The sequence below is a fragment of the Phascolarctos cinereus genome, unplaced genomic scaffold (assembly GCF_003287225.1).
Source record: "Phascolarctos cinereus isolate Bilbo 61053 unplaced genomic scaffold, phaCin_HiC Scaffold_1;HRSCAF=81, whole genome shotgun sequence".
Taxonomy (NCBI): Eukaryota; Metazoa; Chordata; class Mammalia; order Diprotodontia; family Phascolarctidae; genus Phascolarctos; species Phascolarctos cinereus.
This window is the reverse complement of record NW_027555514.1, coordinates 102,846,165-102,865,985: the sequence shown is the minus strand read 5'-3', so window position 1 is coordinate 102,865,985 and position 19,821 is coordinate 102,846,165. Positions and strand designations below refer to the sequence as shown.

Here is a 19,821-nt window from a genome sequence, read left to right as displayed (position 1 = left end):
TTTGCCAATCTGATGGGTATGAAGTGAAACTTCAGTTCTCTTAATTGACATTTCTTTTGTTTTTGATGACTTGCAGCATTCTTTCATACAGATGCTGATTTGATGTTTTGCATTTTATCTTTTGAAAACTTCCTTTTCTATCATATGATGATAGAAAATGGCTCTTGGTCTTATATTGAGATATCATTTCCATATATCTTAGACATAGTTATTTACATGCTGATATTTGACATGATTTTTTTTTAGCTTGGTAGCTTCTCTTTTTATTTAGTTATACATTTTGTTTAAACAAAAGCTTAATTTTATGAAATCAAAATCATTTGTATTCTCTTTATGAACACCTGCAGCTCTTGAGTTCTTCTAATCATTCTTATAAAATTTTCTATTATCCTCTAATTATTTTTGATGCAAGCTTTTGTATTCAAATTGCTTATCAGATTATACGAGAGAGGCAGCAGGGCACAATGAATAAAACTAGCCTCAGAGCTACCAAGACCTAGGTTCGAGTAGTCCCCTGAGAACTACAGTGTGACCCTGAGCTAGTCTCATCACTTCTCAGTGCTCTAGATACCTTCCAAGACTAGAAACTAGTGAAGTTTCTGATGCACATTAGTAGAAGTTTCCTCATCTAGGCAGGGGTCCTTGTATCAGTGAAATTACAGGTGTAGTTCCCATTCTTAGGTTACATGACTGAAAAGGTTGTTCTAATATATGTTTACTATGATTCTACATATATAATCTATATCAGATCTGGGGTTAATATTAAGAGTTAAATTGCCTCCATATGCTCAGGAATTATACGATTACAAAACTATCTACAGATGTAACAGAATACTTGGAGAAATATTCATTGTTGATGCTTTGGCTGCACCAATATAATAAAAATTATGATACTAATCTGATTTACAAATTTATTATAAATCTATTAGAGACTTACTTAATTGGACTAGACAAAAATAATAATTCGTGTATTTAGTTCTCTTGATTCCTATGTTTGAATTTCACAGTTTCTAAGCTGTTCTGGTCTTCTCATCAGGAAACCTTGGAAGTCCTCTATTTCATTAAAGATCCATTCCCCCCCTGTAGAATTATACTCAGCTTTGCTGGATAAAGTTATTCTTGGCTATAAACCTATATCCTTTGCCTTCCGGAATATCACTTCCCAAGCTCTCTGCTCCTTTATAGTTGTGGTTGCTAAATCAGGTGTGAGCTTGATTCTGGCTACTCTGAATTCTTTCTTTCTGGCTACTCCAGTACATGGGGTGGATCTTATATGGAAGACATTTGGAAAGATATGGCTAAGAGGCTTAGAGGAATGTACTCACACTAGTTTAAGTCTATCAAAGTATAAAATGTTATTTGGATATTCACTAATTGTTAATAATTATAGCAAATGAAGGAAGATGCATAGTCTTATTATACCTGAATCTTTTTCTTTACTTACTCTATGTGATCCACGTCTATTTTCTTTCAAGTTTCCATCAATACCTTGGGGGGCTTGCGGGGAAGGGCAGTGATTAGCAGAAAGTCTCAATGTATTAGTGTGCTTAAAACACCGAAACTAAAATGTGTGGTAAATGAAATGGGATGGAAGTGGAGCCACAATGGCAAAGTATTAAGAAGTACAGTCAAGCTCCCAAATACAACTCCTATCTTTGTTCATTCTGCATCAATTCATACAAGTATTTCCAGCTTTCTCTAAAATGATCCCTTTCCTCATTTATTAAAATGCAATATTCCACTATATTAACATATTATAATTTTTTCAGTCATTCCCTAACTGATGGATGACTACTTTTGTTCAAGTTCTTTGCTACATGGGGTGAATTCTTCATCAAGCAAGGGATTGCATAAGTTAGAAGAGATAATTTAAACTACTTGAAATTGAAAAGATTTTGCACCATCAAAATTAATGTAATTAATATAAGAGGGGAAGAGTTTGACTGGGGAAAAATATTTGTACTAAATATTTCAGATAGGGGTTTGATGCCAAATGCCACTGCCCAATATATGAGTGGTCAAAGAAAATGAACAAACAATTCTCAAAGGAAGAATTACAAACTACCTAACTACCACATTTAAAAAATTACAAATAACTAATAAGAGAATGAGAATCAAAACAACTCTTAAGTTTTATCCTGCATACTAATTAGCAAAGATGACAAATGATGCCAACAAGCAATGCTGTAGCAACTTTGGAAAGATAGGCACACTAATATACTGTTGGTGAGACTATGAATTGGTCTGACCATTCATTCTAGGAAACAACTATCAAGTCCATTCACTCTGACACAGAGTTTTAACTGCTAAGAATAAACAGAATGATACCTCCTTTCTTTGTAGATGTAGGAGACTATAATGTGGAACACTGCATAAAGTGTCAGACTTTCCTGATATCCTGATTGGTTTTATTGAACTGTCTCTCTTCCTCTTTCCTCCCCAATCTCCCAAATTCCATGGTATTGTTATAAAGGACTCCTCTCTGGCAGAGGGAAAGGATATACTGGGAAATGTAGGAGATTTAAAAGCAAAAGACATCAATAAAAACTTATTTTATAAAATGTCATCTATGAAAGACAACTGGATAATCTTCCTATCAAAAGGAAATCACTGAGTTTATAAATGACATCTTACAAGCCAATGGAAGACGTTACCTTTTGCAAGCATATGACTCCCTTTTTTTATACCTCCTATAATATGAATGCTAAGATAACAGCTATAAGAGAACTTTTTTTTTAGCATTTTCTTTCAGAAGTTTGGATTATTTTAATGTATATTTGTAAACAACCTTCTAGTTAAAGGCATTCTCCATGTATAATACTTAGTATGTCACAGAGAATACAAAGGATACAACTCCTGACTACACAGGAACTTCTTTTTGGCAATTCCGACTACAATTTACTCGTTATATTTTCAATGTGACCCAAGCAGGTTCCTCATTTCCACCTATTGTTAACAAAAAGGCAACAGGAGATAGTGAATAAATTGCTGACCCTGAAGTCAAGGAGAAGTTCAAACCCTATTTCTGATAGCCTGGCTTTGTAAAAAACAAAACAAAACAAAACAACAACAACAACAAAACCACTACGGCCAAGTCACTTAATTTCTCTGAGTCTCAAGCAACAAACTAAAAATCCTGTCGACTAAAGTACAGAGAGGGAAAGATCTATGGTAGTATGCTATGAGATTATGACATGGAGATTTAAGTCATCACTTCTCCTAAAATAGCAGAAATAATTTTAAGTCTACTAAATCAGGAATGAGCATGTGTTTCTACACCAATGAAATCAAAGATCACTGGCATATTGACATAAAGCAGATTAGGAAAGGGCTCTTAGTACTAAGATGGTGTCTGGATATATGGGGTGAGATATCTAATTCATGATTAGTTTACTGTACACAAAGAGGACAAGAAAATTCAGTGACAAAAATATCTATAAAAGGCTGTTCCTTAATTTTTTTTTTTTGGCTAAGCAATGGGGTTAAGTGACTTGTCCAGGGTCACACAGCTAGTAAGTGTCATGTGTCTGAGGCCAGATTTGAACTCAGGTCCTCCTGAATCCAGGGCTGGTGCTCTATCCACTGCGCCACCTAGCTGCCCCGCTATATAGTTTTTAAGCAATATTTATTACTGGTTTCTCATGTCAATTCAACATTAATTTCCGCTTTTTGACAGAAGGAATTGAAAGAATAATTCTTATATCATTTACTAGATTCTGATGCTAAGTATCAAACTATTTCATCTCTTTCTTGCTATACTGTTCATATAATTGTTGATATTTTAGTTGACTTCTAGCTACTGTTGAATTATGTAGAAACAGAGAGAAATAACAATATCATAATGATATCAACAAAACACTCAATTAAGCAGAAATGAAAATGTTAATATGGAGATTTTTAATCACAACAGACACCTCCCATTTGATCATCACCATCTCCCTTTTCTTAGCTTCTCTTCATGATTTCCTACACTCTCACTACTCATAAAGTATACAAGTCAGAAGCGATTAACACCCCCCCCCAATCTAATAATTTGCTAAGAGTCTCGTCAGGTAGGATGTCAAATTTAACAACTTTTACATTAACCATTATACTTTCATAAAAATATCTACAGAAATAATTTTTTCAACCAGTCTCTCTGATAAGGGCCTCATTTCTAAAATATATAGAGAATTAAGTCAAATTTATAAGAATACAAGTCATTCCCCAAGTGATAAATGGTCAAAGGATATGAACAGGCAGTTCTCAGATGAAGAAATTAAAGCCATCCATAGTCATATGAAAAAATGCTTTAAATCACTATTGATTAGAGAAATGCAAATCAAAACAACTCTGAGGTACTGATGGGGGCAGGGCCCAAGCCAAGACCTTGCCCCAAAGGGAATCTGGTGCCCATTTGTCTACAGACCCCAGCTCCTTATCTCCCTTTGAAAGCCTGAGCTCTACCCTTTGATCTTATACCTTTCAAACCTCTACCTTTCAGTTCCTCTCATTATCTATTCCCATTTGTCTACAGGCCCCAGAAAACCCTTAAACTGTTAGTTCCTTATCTACTCCTCTTATTTCCCTTTGAAAGCCCTAGCCTCACCTTTTGATCTTATGCAGATGCCGTTCAAAACTTTCCCTTCCAGCCCCCTTCTCTGGCCACCCAAAGTTACTTCAGTGTATAAAAAATTCACCCTGGCCCCCATTCAGTTGCAGAGAATCTCTCATGCCCCAAAGGCTGAGCTTTTCTCATGCCTGCTCTTCCTTATTGGTGTCACCTGGCCTAAGTGTTTTAATCACTAATAAACTTTTCCTCTGGCTGGAAGAAGATTTGAGTTGAATTGGTGTCTCTATCTCGGGGGTTCCCCCAGCAGAACCCCAAACCTCTATACCTCTTCAGCACCACATCACACCTATCAGATTGGCCAACATGACAAAACAGGAAAATGATTAATGCTGAAGAAGATGTGGGAAAATTGGAACACTAATGCACTGCTGGTGAAGTTGTGAACTAATCCAACCATTCTGGACAGCAATTTGGAACTATGCCCAAAGGGCTATAAAAATGTGCATACCTTTTGACCTAGCAATAACACTTCTAGGGCTATATCCCAAAGAGATCATAAAAATGAGAAAAGGACTCACATGCACAAAAATATTCACAGCAGCTCTTTTTGTGGTGGCAAAGAATTGGAAATTTAGAGGATGCCCATTGTGAGAGACGATCTCTCAGAAGTGAAGCCTCCTCAGGGAATCAATGGTTTTTTCAAAACCCTCTCCCACTCAGACCCTGTTTTTAAATGCTTAGCAGAAAGAATAGCCCTGCCCCAACCTGAACTGTTTGCCCTTTGAAAAGCTTCCAGCCTTTTCTTGTCTCTGGGAAGGGGGTTAGGGAGGGGAAATTGAAGTAAATTTCGGTTTCCTAAGAATTACCTAACTCATGGGAATTCGGCCCTAAACCCCCTCCTGATCACCACATCACTGTTACATCAGCATTAGGTTTGCTACATGTATGTTTGGATTGGCTATACCCTGTTTCCTTGTTCTTTGTCTTTGAATTTTTGCGCCTAGAATGTAATCCCGCCTCCCAGCTAATGGGATAGGAAGATTTTTTGAGTCCTTTTTGTCCTCGGTGCTAGGGAGAAGTTTCCACATTTAGACTATGATCTCTGAATGGGAAGAATGAGCCAGTGGGGGGGCAGGGGTGTGAGGTGTGGGGGTGGTGTTGCAGTTAGGATCTATATAATCTGCTGAGCTGAACTAACCCTCTCTGTCTCTCCCTCCCCCTCCCCCATAGGAGCCATCTTGTGGGTGCTCTGAGGGAGCCTTTCTGGAGAAAGACAATAAACAAACCATTCTTTTTGCTAATATCTCTGAGTCTCCGATTTATTGGTAAGGGTCTTTGTACCCCACACACCATCAACTGGGGAATGGTTGAGCAAATTGTAGTATATGAATGTAATGGAATACTACTGTGCTATAGGAAATGATGAACAGGCTGACTTCAGAAAAACCTGGAAAGACTTGTATGGACCAATGCTGAGTGAAGTGAGCAGAACCAAGAGGACTTTGTACACAATAATAGCCACATTGTGTGATGACTAATATTGATAAACTTAACCCTTTCCAGCAATACAAGGATCTAAGACATCTCCGAAGGCCTTGTGATGGAAAATGCTACCTATATCCAAAGAAAGAACTATGGAATTCGAATGCAGATCAAAGCGTACTATTTGCTACTTTTTTTTCTCTTGAGTTTTGTTTCCTCTTTCTGGTGGTTCCTCCTATTGGTTCTAGTTTTTACTTACAACAACACTAATGTGAAAATATGTTTAATAGGGATGTATAAGTATAGCCTAGTATAGCCTATATTCAGATTGTGTGCCCCGTCTTGGGGAGAGTGATGGGGAGGAAGGGGTAGAAAAATTTTTAACTCGAAAGCATATGGAAGTGATTATTGATAAATCAAAATAAATTAACTTTAAAAATATCTATAGAGAACAACTTTTAAATTCTATTAACACTATAATAACAGTGACACATGAAATTTAATCTAATTTTTACTGCAAAATATTTTGAGCTTCTGGTACAAGAATACTCACAATTGCTTCCCTTTTTATTTGTATGATGTAAATTTGAGTTTACCTAATATAGAAATTGGCTTAAAGGCACAATCTAAAGATCTGGAAATGCTGACTGCATAGCACACCATCAAACACAATTATACTTTCCTTCATCATTAACTCCATTTTTAATAGAATTATCTTTCATAAGAAATTTCTTTGACAAAGCACTAGAAACTGGAGAGTTGATGGTAATTACTTTTTAAAAACTGAATATGTAAAATGATGTTACATTTCCTGCTGTGAACATTATCTTCCTACTACATCTGGTGCAGAATTTGGTGGATGGATTACAAATTTATTTTTTAAAATGATATTGTAATGCAGAACATTATTTTACCACTTAGGTAGTAGAACCCTTTAGGCCATGGAAAACTCCAAATTCCTTAGCAAGACCCATACCTGGCTGCTCAGGCTCCAGCCCTCAGATCATATCTCTGGAAACCTCCAAATTCCTTAGCAAGACCCTTATCTGGCTGCTCAGGCCACAGCCCTCAGATCATATCTCTGGAAGCCTCCATTGTGAGAAAGTTTGCACAGCATTATCATATCTACACAGAGGGAGAAGGGTGTCCTTGACCAGCCCCCCAAAAAAACCTCTTCCTCTTGCCAGACTTCAAAGATCCATCCCCCTCCCTGTCCTGTATACTCCCTATATAAACCCTAGCTCAACCCCTGATGGGGGCTGCTTGATTTGGATGTGAATATCCCTGGCAGCCACGTGCTAATAAAGTCCACAATTTAAAATTAGCTTGGGTGGTCAACTCGCTCATTTCTTGGTATAACAATATTACTTTTGGACAGTCTCAATAAAACGACACTTTTTAAACCTGCTCTCTGCACTCAAGGTTTTTTTTTTTTGGGGGGGCTAGGCAATGGGGTTAAGTGATTTGCCCAGGGTCACACAGCTAGTAAGTGTCAATTGTCTGGTCTGAAACTGAATTTGAACTCAGGTCCTCCTGACTCCAGGGCCGGTGCTCTATCCACTGTACCTCTTAGCTGCCCCTTGCACTCACATTTGACACAAATTTAAGATTAAATAAATTAACAACCCTCTCTAAAGTTAATTCGTTTGGGTTTGCTGCCATAGCTTTCCCTGGACCAAAAGAAAAAATATCATGAGACAGTGCTCTAGGAGTATTTGGAGAAAGGAAAGAACAGCTGGGGCAATCAGGGAAGGCTACATAAAGGAAAATGGCATCTAGGCTGATCCCTTGAAGAAATTAAGAGGTTGTAAAGAAGGCATAAACAATTAGGAATGCAGAATGTGTGAAGAGGAATAAATGTGAACCAAGGCTAGAAAGGTAGGCTAGAGTATAGCTGGGGAGGGCCAGGCTAAGCACCTGGCGCTCTCTCATCCTCCCAGCTACAGTTCTCTCTACAACTCCTTACAGCTTTCTGGCTCCCTTTTTGTGTGGTATTCCCTCATTATAAAGTAAGCTCCTTGAGGGCAGGAATTGCCTTTCTTTTAGTTAGTGTTTGTATGCTAAACAGTTAGCAGGGTGCCTAGAACACAGTGAGTATGAGTACTTAACAGCTGGCCTGACTAAGGACTTTGTTTTTCATCCCAGAAGCAAAAAGAAGCCACTAAAGGTTTCTGAAAAGCAGGCTGACATTATTAGACATGTACCACATTATTTTGGTAGCTAGACAGATAGAAGATGGACTCAATTAGGGAAAGAAAGACTGGGTCAGGAAGATCAATTAGAAGAGTATGTGAGAGGTGCCAAAAGTCTAAAGTAGGATAGTAGAGTGAGTGAAGAGGATGGATGAACTAGATGCTGTAAAGGAACAATGGGACTCGGCAACTGATGATACAAACAGGTGAGGCAGAGGAAAAAGTCAGGGATAGCATTAAGGGTTTAACCTGGGTTACTGGGAGGATGGGGGTAGCTACAACAAGAAGTAAGCAAGTTTGGAGGAAGAACGGATTTAAGTGGAGGGAAAATAGAGAGTTTGGTTTTAGGCATGTTGACTGTGAGATTGCCTACCAGATATTTCAAAACAGAAGTCTCACTGACATCTCAAAAACATGTCCCCAAATTAAGCTATATTGGAAGGAGATGAGTGAGTGGGTGGTAAAAAAGTTAAAGAAGTGAGTATAGACCACACTTTTTAAGAGTCTGAAATTTAAAAGGAGAAAAGATATAACTTGTGGGGATAGCAGATTCAGTTCAAGTAAAAGATTTTTTAAAGCTGGGGAGAGACTTCATCGGTACAATTCAATTCAATTAACATTTGTTAAGCATCTACGACTAGGCAGGCACAGAGCTAAGCATTAGGTTTACAAAAAGAAGCAAAAGACAGTCTTTACCCTCAGGGAGTTTACAATTCAATGGGGGGGGGAAGAGGAGTGACAACATGCAAATAAATATATACAAACCAGCCATATAAAGGATAAATAGGAAATAATTAACAAAGAGAAGGCACTGGGGAAGACTCCATGTAAGAGATAGGATTTTAGCTGAGACTTAAAGGAAGCCAGTGAGGTCAGTAGTCAGAGGAGAAAGAGAGAGCATTCCAGGCATTGGAGAGGACCAGAAAGAAAGCCCAGAACCAAGGGATGAAGCCTAGGGACCCTATCTCAGAATAAGTTTCTCAAATGTATGAGAGACGGTCTCTCAGAAGTGAAGCCTCCTCAGGGAGGTCAATGGTTCTTGTTGAGTGGGATGAGGGGTCCTGTGAAGACTTCTTTTTTTCTTTTTTTTTCTTTTCTTTGCTTTTTTTTTTTTGTGAGGTAACTGGGGTTAAGTGACTTGCCCAGAGTCACACAGCTAGGAAGTATTATGTGTCTGAGGCCGCATTTGAACTCAGGTCCTCCTGAATCCAGGGCTGGTGCTCTATCCACTGCGCCACCTAGCTGCCTGTGAAGACTTCTTAGAAGAATAAATAGAAATTGTATCAAGACTCAAGGCTGGCATAATAGCCGACAGGCCTAAGTTTCGATTTACTAGAAATCACCTGATTTATGGGAATCCAGCCCCAAGTACCGGCCCCCTCCCCCTTCTATGCCATTGTTCAGTTAAAGTTTGCTTTGGTATTGTGAGCCAAACATTGGCCACTTGGTGGGAGGGGGCTTTTCCTGTTAGGGTTATTTAATCTGGCTTTTGCTTCTGTAATTTGTCTCCCCTCATCAGATCATACTGGTGGAGGGACACCCTATTCTCGAGAACAGAAAATAAATAACTTTCTATTCCTACCTTAAAACACCTCTCAGTGTTTTTTAATTTGAGTCGAATCCCACACAAATGCATAAAATAAAACACATTGGATTTCAATGGAAATGTATATTGGTACAGTACTCCAAAAAGTTGTTCACTTGTTTTTAAAGTAAATGGACCTCAGTTTAAGAATTCCTGGGTTAGAAGCTTAAAAAGGCAGATTTTGGTTCTATCTAAAGAAATACTTCCATTAAGATATCCAAAAAGGAGAATAGACCACTTCATGAAATAGTAGAGATCAAAAAAAATAAAAGGATGGATAACAATTTTGATGAAGTTAGTAGAGAGGATTCTTACTCTGATAAAGACTGAACAAGAGTAACTGAGGTCTCTTTCAACTCAGATTCTGTGATTCTTGTTCATGTTCTTCCATGAATCCTTGACAAAACATTTGCTTGCCAACAACTGCATGGCAGAGTTAGGCCTTAGCTCTTCAGGGCTGCTTACTATGTGTTCCCTGAACTGAACTGTTATTTCCCTCTGCAAAAACTGTCCTTGGCTCCTTAAAGATTTAGAGGTTCTTTCTTCTCTCAACGCTACCCCCCCCCCAAAAAAAAATTTATCTTCCCAAGGTCTGCTAACTAAAAAATGATTTTTCATTCCTCAAATTTCCCACTGCACAACCCTTATCTTACCACCATCTACCTTGTGTTACAGTTATTTGAGTATGTTATTTCTTTCATCACCTTTAGATTCTAAGGTCCCCTGAGGGATGTATCTAAGACTTACTTTATTTCTGGATCACCACCACCATTGCCTAATACTATATACATTGTTACTTTCAATGACTTGTAATTTCTTTTTTTAAATTCAATTTTATTTTATTTTCAATTCCAAATTTATTCCTTCCCAACTCCCCCATCCACTGAGAAGGCAAAAAAACCCAAAACCTGTTACAAATGTGTATAGTTAAGTAAAACAAGGCCCCGCATTATGTCCAAAAAGACAGAAAGGAAGGGAAAAAAAAGAAAAGCCGCTTCCATCTGCATTGAGTCACCATTAGCCATCTATGTGGAGGTGGACAGCATCTTTTATCATAAGTCCTTTGAAATTAAGATTGGTCATTACACTGATCAGAATTCTTAAGGCTTTCAAAGTTATTTATCTTTACGATATAGTCATTGTATAAAATGTTCTCTTGGTTGCTCACTTCCCTCTGTATTAGTTCATACAAGTCCTCCCAAGTTTTCCTGAAATCCTCTTCATCATTTCTTATAGCATGATAGTATTCCATCACCTTCACATACCATAATTTGTTAAGCCATTCCCCTATTCCAAACATTCCAAATTAAACTAGTAATGCTTTATGTAGAATTTGGCTTTAGACAGTTGTGAAAAGGCATCAAATAAAAGGTTTCGATGATATCACCTTTAGTGTAATTAGGTCAATAGTATCAGATCATTAGAGGTAACACTGAAGATGACAACACAAACACATTTTTAAGAAATGTTGGACTTAATTAAGTACCCAAGAATTACATTCATATTATCACCAGATAGCATGGGCTTTTTGCAAGCTACCATATTGATTCAAATATAGGTCATAACCACACTTAAAATGAGTTGTTTTTTCAAAGAAAAAAATAGAGGTATGAATTGAAAAATGACACTGATTATTAGGCTGCACTTAGGTTTTATACAAGACGGGTTTGGGGAAAATATTCAGTTTATATTCAGACTGATAGAGAATAATATATTATAGTTTCTACATCTGCTCTATCTAAAAAATACAAAGAAGACAGAGCAGGCAAGATGAAGACATACAAGGTATACTTACCACAGTCCTCTGTTTGTTGGGCAGGAAGACTCTAACAATTGGTTTTTGTGGTGACTTAGGGTTGCTTCTTGATACATCTGTAGGATTCTGAAAAACTGCAAGAGATGAAGGTGCCACTGAAAGGCTAGAAGAGGAAGAAGATGTAACTGTGTCTGTTGAAGCTGAGCTAGAAACAGAAAAATCAGTTCCATTCCCCATGGACTCTAATAATTGTTGTTCCCGTTGTTGAAGTGCATCTAGCTTGCTGGTATATTCTTCATAGGCCTACAATGAAAAACAGAATTAAATATTTAATCTTGAGTTTGCACTGGTTGTTCAAAGGAAGTTTCAAATCTAAGGTCCTGATCACAGCACTTTTATTGGAATTAGGTCAACAAGATTAGGTCAATAATTAGAATGAAAAATATCAGAGTAATCCTCAGCATTTAAAAAAATTAGGAAGTAGGTTCATGATAATATTTTTTTACTTTAAATCAATAAACCTTGTTACAAGGTATACACTGATTCTGAAAAGCCGCATCTTTTACATATACTCTAAAATACGGTTATGTATTTTAGTCTATGGACACTCACCAAAAAAAAAATGCATTCTCTGGAAATATCCCAAGTTATCATAAATCTCATAGACCTGATCTGTTCCTACTATATAATCCCGAGTCCAACTCATTGTCCATTTTTACAGTCTGTTCAAGATTTATATACATATAGTCTCTATAGTTTGTCCATCTATGTCAGTTAGGATAATAGGCATGCTTCATGAACTCAGTTTTTCCAGTTTGGATGGTTAGGCCAATTGAAACAATTATTTTTCAAAGATACCAATGATTTACTAACTGCTAAATTCGATAGCTTCTTCTTAGTCCTAATCCTTCTTGACCACATTTGATACTACTGAACACCCCCTCCTCTAGGACACTCTCTTCTTGCTGGATTTTCTTGATACTGCTATTTCCTGGTTATCTTCCCTTCTGTCTGTCCAACTCTGCTTTTGCTGGCTCATTCAGCCACATTATTCCTTTTTATGTGTGGGTACGCAGGACTCGATGCTAGGTCATCTCTTCCTATGCCCTTTCTCTGAATTTTCTCGGACTCAACTATCATCAACAATCTCTCAGACATTTCCATCTAGATATCCTATAGATTATTAAATGTCTTAAAAATCCCTCAGCATCCATCCCCCCTCCACCCTCATCCCTCTTCTGAACTTTCTTTATTACGCTGTAGACAGCACTATCCTTTCTAATCAATTAGGTTTAAAACTTCCAAGTCTTGCTAAACTCCTCACTCTCCTCCACCTTCTATATGTAATCAGTTGCCATATTTTGTTGGTTCTACTCCAAATCTCTCTATTCAAATAGAAACCCTCATTCTAACCTCTTGTGTGCCCTCTTCATTACCACTATCCTGGATTGTTACAATAATCTCCCTACTTTCAGTCTCACCCCTCTCCAATCTATACTCCATGTACCAGGAGAGAGTAGCTGCCAAAACGATACATTCCTAAAACATAGGTTTGACCATGTCACTCCTAACTTGTGTTTGCTAGCTCCTTGAAGGCAGGGACTACTTTGCCTTTTTGCCCTAGTGCCTAGCACAGGCCCTGAAATGTTCTCAAATCGACATATGACCTTACTGACATAGATGATCTCTCCAAAAGTCCCAATCATAACCCATCCAAGCTTGTCTAGTCTGTGTTAACACTTGTCCATGACCTCCTTTAATTTCAACAGAGATGGCTAGTCCAATGTAGTGGGGGCTTTTCTTTCTCTAAGTATCATTAGAATTCTATTGGAATATAAAGGCTCTCCACTGGTCATTTCTCATCACTGCATGACCATTCTGCTTTCTTTTTTGATCATACATTTCTTTGATGACATGCTTTACTCTATTTCTTCTTAGAGTTACCCAGGTTTCCAGCCTCAGAGTCAGACTCAACTCTTCACTCTTCTTCACTCTCTCATATCCAATCACTTATAAGTCTTGTTGATTCTATTGCCATAACACCTCTTTCAATCTCTCTTTCTGCCCACTTAAACCTTATCATCTCTTTCTCTGGAACACTAGTCTTTCAATTGGTCTTCTCATTTCCAGTATCTTCCCTCTGCAATCCATCCTCCACAGAGCTGCCAAAGTGATAATCCTAAAACATGGATCTGACTGTAAAACTCAGCTGCTCAAAAGACACCAATAGTTCCCTAATGCCTCGACAATAAAATACAAATTATCATTCTGTTTAACTTTTAAAGTCCTTTGCAATCTGCTCTAGCTTACTTTTTCAGATTGATTACACCTTATCGCCCTTTAAGCACGCTACACTCCAGCCGGATTCCAAGTTCAAACTTCTTGTTTGATATATACAATATTTCATTACTTGTCTCTGCACCTTTGCATAAGTCATTCCCAGCATTTGCAATGGTCTTCTTCCTCACCTCCACCTCCTAACATCTCTAGCTTTTATCACAATTCAACTCAAGTATGGACATGAGGCCATTCTGGATCCCTCAGAAGCTAATATCTACCCCCAAAATACCTTTCAATTACAATGTGTGTATATATACATACAATGTATATATATATATTTTATATACACACACACACACACACACACACACACACACATATAGATAAAATTTAGTTTTATGTGTACATTTATTTCTGGTACAGAATATAAATTTCTGAAGGGCAAGGACTGTCCCAACTCCCCCACTCCACCCCTACCCCTCTGCCCTCCCATTCTTAGCACTGTAGGACAATGTCTGACAGATTTTAAGTATTTAATTAATGCTTTTTAATACTCTGTTATTATTTTTTGAGCATTTATGGATCTCATTCAGGACAGTGTGCAACATTCTAGAGCTCGATACAATCACCACTGTGTCATCTATTAACAAAAGCATGAGGAGGACCATCTACTGAGAAATCCTCTACAACTTGAACTCATTTGAATTTGTGCAAAATAATAACAAATACCTTGAGCAATCATATTACATCATCTGCCTGTTTAATCTCTCATCTTACAATAATGAGCAGATGGTCATTCTCTATTGTTAATTTAAGAAATTTTGTATAACTGGAATGTAAATTCAGGTGCGGTTTGTCTGGGCTTAATGATAAATTCAAATTAGGTCTACCCTTATTATGTTCCCCACTCATCTTAGGTTTCAAATCCCCATTAGTCATTTTTGTTCTGTGCTTTCTGATCCAAAGTTCTTTCTCCTTGGCAGAGATGTGAGAAGCAAAATAACATTTCAAAAGCTTTGCCTTCTCTGATATACACTGTCATTATACCATTCACCTGATCAGGGTGCTATCCACCCACTTCCCTCTAGTTTCTAGATGGCTTCACATGATTATACCTTTTAATGGGCAGGGTGGTGTAGTGGAAAGAATGTTGAACTTAATTTTAAGTTCCTAGGGACCTGGATTTAAATATCATCTCTGACATTTACTAGCTGGGTGGTGGTGGTTGTTGTGTCTGATTCTCTATTAGTCCATTTGGGGTTTTCTTGGCAAAGATATTGGAGTGGTTTGTCATTTCCTTCTCCAGCTCATTTTACAGATGAGAAAACTGAGGCAAACAGTATTAAGCGACTTGTCCAGGATCACATAGCTAGCAACTGCCTCAGGCCAGATTTGAACTCAGGTCTTCCCGACTCCAGGCCTAGCACTCTCTCCGCTGTACCACCAACCTGCTGGGTAACCATGGACAAATCACAACCTCCATGAACCTCCATTTCCTTATCTATAAAACGGGAATATTACCCGTAACATCTATCTCACAGGACTATGGTGGCAATCAAATGTGAGGATGTTTAGGAAATGCTCTCTAAACCTTAAACCTCTTGATATCAGCTGTTATTTTTACACACGGTACCTGGTACATGGTAGATACACAATCAATACTTCTTGTCTGATTCCTAATCTTTACCTATCCTGTTATTTAGAACAGAGTGCACTCTTCCAGGGCCCCAGTCTATTGATGGATCCCATCCCAATGATGCTCAGAGATGCTCATGAAGATAAGCTGACCATGATCTTAAGCCACACTGATTTCAGCGGCAGGCCTGAATAAGATCCTAAGGTAAACATTTATATGACACCTCCATGGATATCATTCACTAACGGTAATAGAATAAACTGTTCTGTAGCAACTCCACGCTATATTTTAGAAAGGTTACAAGAATGTTTATCAGTATAAGGCCTTCCAACATTGAGTTTCCTTTATTTATTAAATCCTAGGTCTAGACTTCCTCCCCTCTTGCCCCTCATATAAAAACAACAATTGACTTAGCTATCTATCAATTTTTCGGCAGCTGGGTGGTGCAGTGAATAGGTTGTTGGGACTAGAATCAGGAAGACCTGAGTTTAAATCTGACCTTAGAAACTTAGCTGTGTGATCCTGGGCAAATCACTTAACCCTGTTTGCTTCCATTTCCTCATCTATAAAATGACCTGGAGAAGGAAATGGCAAACCACTCCAGTATTTTTGCCAAGAAAAGCTCTAGTAGGGTCATGAAGAGTCAGACACAATGCAAAAACAACTGAACAACAACAACAAATCTGTCAATTTGCCTTATTTTTGTTTTTGTCATGGTCTACCTCTAGGCTCCCTATGTAAAGCTTGCATTTAGTTTTTTTTTTTTAAATTTGTAATTTTTTTCCTTATTTGAAGTCAGCTTAAAATCTTGCTGGGTTAAAGTGAAAGCATGTACACTGGAAATAACTGCTTAGAGCTAACTAATATCAGGAACTATTTTTTTCTTGTTTGTTACAAAGGAAGGTTTGCTCGGTGGTAAAAGATATACTCAGAAATGAGTGGGATGGGAAAAGAAAGTATCAATAACAAGTGGCATCAATAAAAAAACCCCCAACAATTTAAGTAACTGTTTATTTTCTCATTGGCCCCTTTGAGACTCTATTTTGAATAGGACAGCCACAACAGAAAAAAAACCAAACATGCTTGGTAATACAGTCTGACTGCCAGAGCAATACAATTGGTTGGTTCTGCCAAGTATTAGCTTAGTGACCTTGGGCAAGTCATTGAACCTCTCGAATTAATTTCCTCATCTATAAAATGATGACACCTAAGATCCATGCTGGCTCTGCAACCAGTCTATTAAACTAAGGTATCTGTTGAGGGCAAGACATAGCTAAGCAGTAAGCTATGGAAAGGGCCAATATTCAATGCAGGGCTGGTAGTTCCACTTCATATGTGAACAGATCTATGTTATAGGTACAACATTCAATGGATATGAGACAGCAACCCCATTCATTCCTTCACATTATCAGGTTCCTGAAAGTTTGTGCCTCATAAAATAGGATTAGGGATCTTAAAATGTGTTAGCTCTATTGATGCTGACATTTAAAAGTCTAACTTTTCTCTGAATTTCCTAAAGATTTATATTTGTTTCTCCTCTACTCTGGAGATGCTTTCTCTTCTAGGGCTCTGGAAGCTTATCCTCTCTCCAAGACTCTTAAGTTCAATGGTGAAATTGGCTCAACCTACTAATCATTTTCTCATCAATGTTCATACGAAGCATTTAAACCTCTATAATCTGTGATCCCCAAATCCTTAATCATTTGTTAATCTCTACCTTTCCCTTTTCAGCTTCAGCATGGCACACACTCCAGAAAGCTCTTACTTAGGGATACTTATAGTGAGATTCTCCCACAACAGATTTTATTTATCAAGAGAAGGTTATCTGTAATAAAATACTTGATCTCAGAGTCACTAAAGTAATCCAGACCTCAAATCCAGACATCAAAAAGACCTAGAAAGCAAAGTATCTTTTGGTATCTGGGGCTTTTAGTGAACTGCAACATCAGTGTAAGTCAACAGTGTGATCTGGCAGCCAAAAGAGTTAATAAAATTGTAGGCTGCATTAAGAGAGGATGGGCATAATGAGGGAAGTAATGTTTCTACTGTACTCTTTACTGGTTAGACTTCAACCAAACTATTTTTCTCAGTTCTGGGTATCACATATTAGGAAGTGCATAACACAGATAACCAGGTTGGTGAAGAGACTCAAGATGCCAACAAATACAGCAAATTAAATGAATTGAAGATATTTAGCCTGGAGAACAGGAGGCTCTGTGGGGTGGAGTAAGGAGACAGGTTATGAGAGGGAAGAAGCAGAATGAAGAACAATGGGTTGAAGAAGGGTTCTTTAACTTTTTTTGTGTCTTGGACCCTTTTGGCAGTCTGATGAAGCCTAGGGACCTCATGTCAGAATAAAATTCTCAAATGCATAAAATAAAATACATTGGATTACAAAGAAACTTATTATATTGGAACAGTACTCAAAAAATTTCTTTTTTTCTTTTTAAAGCAAATGGACAAGGGGCAGCTAGGTGGCGCAGTGGATAGAGCACCGGCCCCGAATTCAGGAGTACCTGAGTTCAAATCCGGCCTCAGACCAAACATTTGACATGTACTAGCTGTGTGACCCTGGGCAAGTCACTTAACCCCAATACCCTAAAAAAAAAAGTTCAAATAAAAAATAAAGAAAATGGACCCCAGTTTAAGAATTCCTGGGCAAGAAACTGAAGGCAGATTTTGGTTCTATCTAAAGATATACTTCCTAATAATGAGATATCCAAAAAGGAGAATAGACTACTTCATGAAATAGTAGAGATTAAAAAAAAAAAAGGATGAACTTTTGGGGGGGGGATATAGTTAGTAGAGAAGATCCTTACTTGGATAAAGACTAAACAAGAGTCACTGAGGTCTCTTTCAACTCAGATTTTGTGATTCTTGTTCATGTTTTTCCAGAAATCCTTGACCAAAGATCTGCTCATCAAAAACTGCATGCCAAGGTTGGGCCTTAGCTCTTCAGGGCTGCTTACTATATGTTCCCTGAGATGAATTGTTATTTCCATCTGCAAAAAATGTCCTTTGCCCCTTAAAAATTTAGAGACTTCTTTCTTCTCTCAAGGCTCCCCCTACCCAAATTTATAGTCTTACTCTTTCCCAGGGCTTCTTTTTCAAGTCTATGAACTTGAACAGCCTTCTTCTTAAAATTACTCCTTACCACCTTTATCATTAGTTAATTCTAGTTATAAACTATATATCAAGAATTCTGAAATTTCATAGGTGGAGCTTTCCCTTGAGAAGAAACTTTAAATACCAAATTTCTCTGCCTTTCTCAGGCTAATAGGACTAATTTGCTGACTCCTGAAATACTCTTTTTAAAATAGACTTTTCACCTGGAAAGACATACATGAACTGATGCTGAGTGAAGTGAGAACCAGAAGAACATTGTACAGAGTAACAGTCACATTGTGTGATGACTGACTTTGATAGACTTATCTCTTCTTAACAACGCAAGGATCTAAGATAATTCCAAAAGACTGATGAAGGAAAATGCTGTCCACATCCAGAAAAAGAAATATGGAGTCTGAATACAGATTGAAGCATATTATTTGTTTTCTCTCTCTCTTTTTTTGGTTTCATGTTTCTTGTGGTTTCTCCCATTGGTTCTAACTCTTCTTTACAACATGACTAATATGAAAATAGGTTTAATATGAATGTATATGTTGAACCTATATCAATTTACACACCATCTTGGGGTGGGAGGAGGGGAGAAAATTTGGAACTCAAAATCTTATGGAAGTGAATGTTGAAAACTAAAAAAAATTTTATCTCAAAAAATTAAATTAAAAAGGGCTTTTCTATTGAGTAGTATTTTAAGTTTCTTTAGCTTATTTTAAAAATAAATTATATCTTCTTCTCATGACTCTCCCAAATATCTGATATTCAATACCTTACCTCCAGGTAGATTGATGGTGGATTATGTTCCCCTCCGAACTTGTCCAATAGGGCCTCTATGTGTTCCTGTGTCAATTTAATCATTTGCTTGATGTTCCACACCTGAAACCATACAAAATAACCCCAAACTCCTTTAGGATGTGAACTAGTTAATCACTTAATGAAAAAAATTGTAACTTCTTAAATTACAAAATCGTAATTAATTCCCAATAAGTAGCCCATCATTACTATAATCTCCAACTTGTTACCAGTAAAGGACTGAGATATAAGTTTAAAATCATTAATTGAGAACAGGTGTAGGCCCATTATCATACATATATGCTTAAGAAGAGAGATTTTAAAATTATGGTGAATAAAACAGAAAGAATTCCTGAAATGGGGGAAGAAACAGAAGGAAAAGCTAAGTGAAAAAGATGGAGAGATATGGGAGGAGCAGAGCTTAAATAT

The 19,821-nt window shown here is 37.5% G+C and overlaps 1 protein-coding gene across 6 annotated transcripts in view; it reads right to left on the bottom strand.

The window, feature by feature from the left end:
• Positions 1 to 19,821, bottom strand: part of BRAF (B-Raf proto-oncogene, serine/threonine kinase) — a 162,350-nt gene that overhangs the window by 79,731 nt on the left and 62,798 nt on the right. For all 6 annotated transcript variants that reach the window (XM_078153351.1, XM_020998143.2, XM_078153339.1 and 3 more), the window contains exons 2-3: positions 19,375 to 19,476; positions 11,607 to 11,870 (exon numbers count right to left, since the gene is read on the bottom strand). In XM_078153351.1, the coding sequence (XP_078009477.1) occupies positions 11,607 to 11,870; positions 19,375 to 19,476 (366 nt within the window). The remainder of the gene's footprint in view (positions 1 to 11,606; positions 11,871 to 19,374; positions 19,477 to 19,821) is intronic.